The 6,408-nt window shown below is 43.2% G+C and overlaps 1 protein-coding gene across 1 annotated transcript; it reads right to left on the bottom strand.

The window, feature by feature from the left end:
- Positions 1-305: 305 nt before the first annotated feature.
- On the bottom strand, positions 306-6,039 carry LOC139054893 (uncharacterized). Its single transcript, XM_070532614.1, has 2 exons — positions 5,746-6,039; positions 306-4,170 (listed from the first exon to the last, which is right to left on the bottom strand). The coding sequence occupies exon 2, from the start codon at positions 3,950-3,952 to the stop codon at positions 2,588-2,590; it is 1,365 nt and encodes a 454-aa protein (XP_070388715.1). The 5' UTR covers positions 3,953-4,170; positions 5,746-6,039; the 3' UTR covers positions 306-2,587.
- Positions 6,040-6,408: the final 369 nt, after the last annotated feature.

Below are 6,408 nucleotides of genomic sequence, written 5' to 3'. Positions count from 1 at the left end.
CAAATGCAATGCAGTAAACAATGGATAGAATTAAGCATACAGCTTCCTGGAGTCTAAAAAAAAATCTGCCTTGAAACTTGACATGGTGACGAGGCAAATTGTGGGTACACGATTGAAAATATTTGCTATAATGTGTTCGCGTATGAGTAAACTTCTCAAAAGGAGTTTAAAGTGTTTTCATGGTATGGCAAGCTTATATCTTGATTCATAAAGTTTTTTTTTATTCATATTGGTCAATTATGTTTAAAAAGAGAATTGCAAATCCCAATGGTTTTGTTTTTTACCGGGGGAACACAGAGTTGAGCCACTGTTTTGAAACAAACTTTTATTTAAAGGCAGTTACAAGTAACGCCGACAGCCTCACTCATGACAAAACAACTTTCACTTGCTGTGTCCAGACACTTGGTTCAAGTTGCATGTAATGCTTCATCTCCAAGCTTTGCGTGGTTTCTTAAAGGCATTGTGAAATCTACATGGTGTTTTTATTTTACACCTCCTCATCTCACAGCACAAGATCTGAAATGCGTGATTAAGAAGAATCAGGCCAGCACATATTCACAGAAACGAACTCTTCACAGTGCAGTTGACAAGTGCAAAAATTACAGCAGAAACTGTCAGTCACGTGATATGAGCAAAACATAACCGTTCTTTTTGCGGGAAAGCCTCAGTCCCATGCCGACATTAACCCATATGGTGGTCATCACTGGCAATGTTTGAAAGATTTTCATAAATTAGAGACTGAATGTCTGGAGTATTTATCATAAGGGAAGTAGAAACTCGCACGTCTTCTAAACAGAACTTTGCAGTGCAAAATGTATGCTCGCTATTGATAGTAATAAATAGTATGACTGTTACAACTGTTAAACAAGACAAAAGCTCACAGGAATATGAAGGCTTGAAGTGATAAACAGTGTTTGGAGGGGGAATGTAGCTGTAATGAACCTTTTGACAAAGATTTGTCTTCGTCATTGCTGCAATTAAGTTCTTCACAGCAATCTTTATGCACGCTTAGCTCACTTTCCCACACCATCAATGTAGGATGAAGAGGAGAATAAGATAGTGCGTAGAATGAAGTTGAAGTGTAGAAAAGAAATGGGGAGACAGTGAAAGAGAAGGTAGGAGCATTGTTGTAGATTATTCTTCCAAGGTTGCTCTTCCAAAAGAAAAAAAGAAAAATATTAAATGTGTAAGGAAGCATTGCCAATTATTATTCTGCCACCATAAGCACCATAAAGGATGCAATATAAAACTGATCTGATATGTAGAGTGGCCTAAAGCTTTCTGCATAGTCTTTACTATCATTATGACACTGTCTGCTGCAGCCAAATATGCAGAAGTTTTCATTGAGTGCTCATGACCAGAGCAACTTATCCAGACTGCACACAACACCACTGCATATACCCTCTATTTTGGTAATCTGAAAAATAAAAGTTTATTCAAATGGGCAATAAAGAACATCACATGGAACACAACATCTAGATAGAATTATGAGGCATGCCACAGTGCGGGACTCAGTATTATTTTGACCACCTTGGGTTCTGTGATGTGCACTTGAATTCAACTACATGCTTTTTTTTTTTTTTTCATTTCACCACCACTGAAGTGCACCCACCTTTGCTGGGATTGAACCCGCAGGCTTGAGCTCAGCAGTGCAACATCATGACTACTGCACTACTGAGTGTTTACACAAATTTATAAGTAGCAAAACACATTGGAGGCTTTTGCACACTGAAACACTACACACCGTCCAATGCGCTTCCTTACATCTATGTACAGACATACTTACCAGCGGCTCATGACAAGCATGGAGGCGTGCTCGAACACACTACTATCCAACAGCTGCCACATACCAGAGATAACCACTGGGTCTGTACCTATTTTCACAGAACACTTAGCAGCAGCTCATACAACAAGCATGGAGGCATCTCTCGTGCTCTAACACACATACCATCCAGCTGTGACATATGGCTGCACACCACAGACAAAAACAGACGGGCTAATCATCAGAGACCACATGTCATGATTTGTTTATATGCGAGCCCTCAACCTGCTTCTATAAGGCATGACAGCACAGCACTACTGCACCACTTCTCTCTTCCTAACTGCACTGGAGGCTTGTTACCAGTAATCGTGCCCTGCTGACGTGGTTATCTCTTCAGTTTCTATGTTGCTGTCCCTAAGCTGTTATTTAAGGACTTCCTTTCGAGCTTCAGTGGGCCTTGAAAGGCTAGATGATGGCTGCGACAATCTAGGGGTTTTTGTAGAGTGAAATCTTAACAGGTGCACAACTTTTTTGTTGGCTGGTTCATTTGAATGGTCTGGCATCTTTCTTTTTGGGTCACTTTCACTTTCCACAAGCATGAAAACTGGCTCAAACAAATTGTTTGCCTTCTCAGCCACACCCTCAGAGACTTCACCATCTGATATTGCCTGTCTGACTGAGTCCATTTTTGCTCTTAAGAGTGTTGAGCTTGACACTGCTTTGGCTGCTTCCAGCTTTGTTATACTCTGTACAATGTGCAATGCCCGACTTGCCTCACATGCTTCTTTGGGTGAGCTCTCATGGGCCTTGTTGCTGCTAGTTGGATTAGCGATGACCACACAGTGACTGTGCTTGCACACACACTGCGCATTCCTTGCACCTCATAGGACAGCAAGCACCATCTTTCACTTTTGACACTTTATATGAGAGCCCTTTAATAGACTGAAATGGCACAGTCCATATGCCATCTTCATTTATTTTGGCACAAGCTGCCATTTCACTGCCAGACCTGTGGTTCTTCTGAATTGTTCTCAGCTCCTTACCCTTTGCCCCTTTCATCATCTGGCTAGCCCTTTTCATTAAAAAATGATTTGTCAAGTCCATGAGGGCAGAAATTAGTTTGTCACCATGCTTATTCTGTTTTCTCTCCAGCATAGTATGCTTTAACGTCCTGTGCTTGCTCTCAAGGTGCATGTTAGTGTTGACAGCTGCTCTAGTCCTAAAGCGATAGGCCCACTCTTGCAGCCTAACTGCATAGTGGTCTTTGAAGTACTCGAGGAAGTCCCTCAGTTTTTCTTCCTCACTAGAAAGGAATTGCTTAAAATAATCTTCAAATGCCTTTTCCGCGAGGAACTCTAAGAGTAGCCACACACTATGGTAAACATGTGGCCTTAGCTGTTTCTCTACACACTCGAGTGTCTTCTTACGCCAGTTGTTATCCACATGCCAGGCACAGAGAAGTTTCTGTTTTGCGGCACCTATGACCCTGGACCATGCTTTGTAGAATTGCGAGGCATCATCAGATATCAATGCCTTAGCGGCCACTTTTTGGGCCATGGCCGACTCCAGAGATTTGAAGAATGCTGTCAAAGTTTGCTCGTTCATCTGGTTGCAGATGAAATAAGCTATAGCTACACCTGATCCTTTTTTATCTAGCACCAGAAGAGTGGTCAGCTCAAACTGGTACTCTGTAGTTCCATGTGTGGAGTCAAGACACAGAGTCCCTGCAGGGCCCAATTTTTCTAGTAGCTCCTTCTGAGGCTCTGTCATCAGAACAAGAGCAAAGTCTGCTGAAGAAAATGTACCACTTGGGTCCACTGCACCTTGTGCCTTGTACAGGCGGACAAGTGTTTCACCTTTTTCTTTCATTACAAGCACCCACGTGTCTACACTGACAGCGTCATTAGTGTGACAACGTTCAGGAGCAGCAATGTTAAACTGCTGTTTGATGTTATGCAGGGTTGAGCACTCTGCCAAGTGCACTGGCCTCAGCTTGGATGCCACAGATGTTCTTATTCGCTTTAGTATGGTTTTCATGAGCACACCCCTTTCTAGGTTATCTGCTACACTGGCCTTTTCCTTGTCACTCATTCTCAAGTGCTGAATTTCTGGTTTATGACCATAATGGTTTCTTTGATACCTGACTTTTATGGTGGTGCCTTCAGGTGTCGGACTCTGAGTGTTGTCCATTGTGACGGTAATAAATGAAAGACATATCTTACCAGACCTACAGCTCCCCTGACTTTTCTCCCGACGGTCACTATGACCTTCCTTTTTCCTTGCCTCGCCTGATCTATTACAGTAATAGTGGATCCTTGTCTCTCCACTGGCCAGCTTTTTGGAGTCCCTTGGCAAAATGAACCAGCAGTTTTTGCTACCCTCTTCTTCTGCTTTCCATTCATGAAATTCTGTAATAAAAGCACAAAATAGCATTAGATGGTGACAAGTACTTTGTGGAGAGAGATGCAAACAAAAATAATCACTTTGAAGGCTTTGTACACGGGTAATGTAGCATTTATTTTACTCCTTCACCTTCAACTCGACTGTGTCATGAGGTCACCCTTGATATTGCTCAAATTTCTGTTAAAATTGAATTTCAAATATGCAATGCGCCATAACTTCAAAAAATTTATCATATTAGTTTTGTTTTAATAAGAAACAAATATGAAACTTAAGCATGATCTATGCTCACTCCTTCCTCAATATTGAATCAGACTGTACATTCACAGCAATGCTGTTACGATAAGACAAAGACGAACTGAGAGCACGTGGTGCAAGCTACGCCCCAGAGCAGTGTGAATCCCTTCTCTCAGTTTCTTCTTGAAAAGCTCCTTCTTTTCAAGAAGAGCTTGATTTTTTTTACTGTAGATAGGGGCTTGGCGAGGGAGTGTTCCATCGTCACGCGGTTATGATCTGGCTTGGGCATGCGCCTGGTTCGAGGAGGCAGCATTATGTGTGATTTCAATAAACCAGTTGCTAGTCTGCGTTCGTCCCGTCTTCTTCGACATTGGTGTCTTTTGCCAAGCGCAGTTTAAGTTCACAAAAAGATGTCTTACCAAGTAGCCTCCTAACACACTCTTCTTAAAGAAAAAACGATTGCGCGTGCGTCAAATTTGGCTCTATTTTATGAAATCTACAACCAGAGTCCTTCAATTGAAGGACTGTGGTACTACTAAAGAATTTTCCCAAAGTACGCCGGGAGAGCAAGCCGCTGACAGCCGCAATTGCAAGTGTGGTCCTGGACATACGTCGTCTGCATTCGGACCTATTGCGGCCTGCACTGAGGCGAAGACTGCACCACACACGCAAGTAGCGCAGAGCAACGTACGTCAGAACGCAGAGCAAATCCCTCCTCTCGTTCAAGAAAAAAAAAAAAAGAAGGGGGGGGGGGTGCGCGAGCGTCACATTTCGCTCTATTCTATGAAATGTACTAATAAAGAGTTTGCCAACAATACGCTGGGAAACCATCCCGGCGACATCCGCAAATTCAAGTATGGTGCCGGTTCTGCGTCTCTGCCGCATTGCAACGTGATTGAGGCGAAGACTAGGCCACGCACGCATGTGGCACAGAGCAACGTCAGAACGCAGAACAGCTTACTCCTGTCGCTTAAAAAAAAGAAAAAAAGATGTACAAACGTCAAATTTCACTCCACTTGCTGTGCAGGAAAGCAGACCATGCCAAACGTACGTCATGTAGCGCATCGCTGGGAGCGCGCACACATGACCATACAAAACAAACAAATTATATTTAACGAGGATACAAAGTTCAACATACCCCAACGAAATAAATTGGGCACCTGCGCAAAAGCTGCTCTTCGCGAAACAGATGCAGAAAGAAAAAAACAAAGGCCCGCAAGGTATACTAGCTGCTTTTGGAGGCACACTGCGCACAAGAAATTTAAAAAAGTCCGACATATAATATTGCGTTTAAACGTCATTTGCTCACGATGACTGAGAATAAACTTAATAAAACTGTTCCTCACCCTTATTGTTCCGGAACACAGGTGCACGTAGTCAGCCTCGAAGTTGTGCGCAGTGATCTGGTGCACCGAATACTTCTCCATTGTAAGCAGGGAAGTCCCACATACGTCGTATTTCATCAATTTCTTGACACCCACGGCCATTCTGTGAACGTTCCTGATGTGTTGCAGCATGTTCTTCCCCTGTATGAATAGTTTGCTGCAAAATTCGCAGCGACGATCGTCATCGCCGATGGCAGCTCGATCACATACGTGCGCCATTCCGAAGCGGAGAGGCGGCATTTGGATGCACGTGGTTTTGCGTCATTGCACGCACTAGGGCAATAATACAGGGAAGAAACCTCCCCAATCACGTGACACACTAGGTAGTCAGTGGCCCCATAGGGACAATTGGAAACCAACTTAGGGAACCAACATCCGGGAACGCAGGGTCACGTGGATGCTGCCTTCTATTGTTCACCGGCCTCAGCCGGCCTGCGGGGAAACGCATGTTACGAAAAAACGGTCTATATATAACTGATGTTATCGTAATTGGTCAGAAGGATTTTATGTTCTTCTTATCACCTTTCTTTTATAAATCAAATTCATTTTACTCTCTTTTCAGCTGTGCAGAATTTGCTTATTTATTATGACTGCTTCCAATGCTTTTATCACGACCTACTGAAC

This window comes from Dermacentor albipictus, chromosome 1 (assembly GCF_038994185.2).
Source record: "Dermacentor albipictus isolate Rhodes 1998 colony chromosome 1, USDA_Dalb.pri_finalv2, whole genome shotgun sequence".
In the NCBI taxonomy this organism is placed as follows: domain Eukaryota; kingdom Metazoa; phylum Arthropoda; class Arachnida; order Ixodida; family Ixodidae; genus Dermacentor; species Dermacentor albipictus.
Note: the sequence above shows the minus strand (reverse complement) of the source record. Positions and strands in the feature narration are given on the sequence as shown.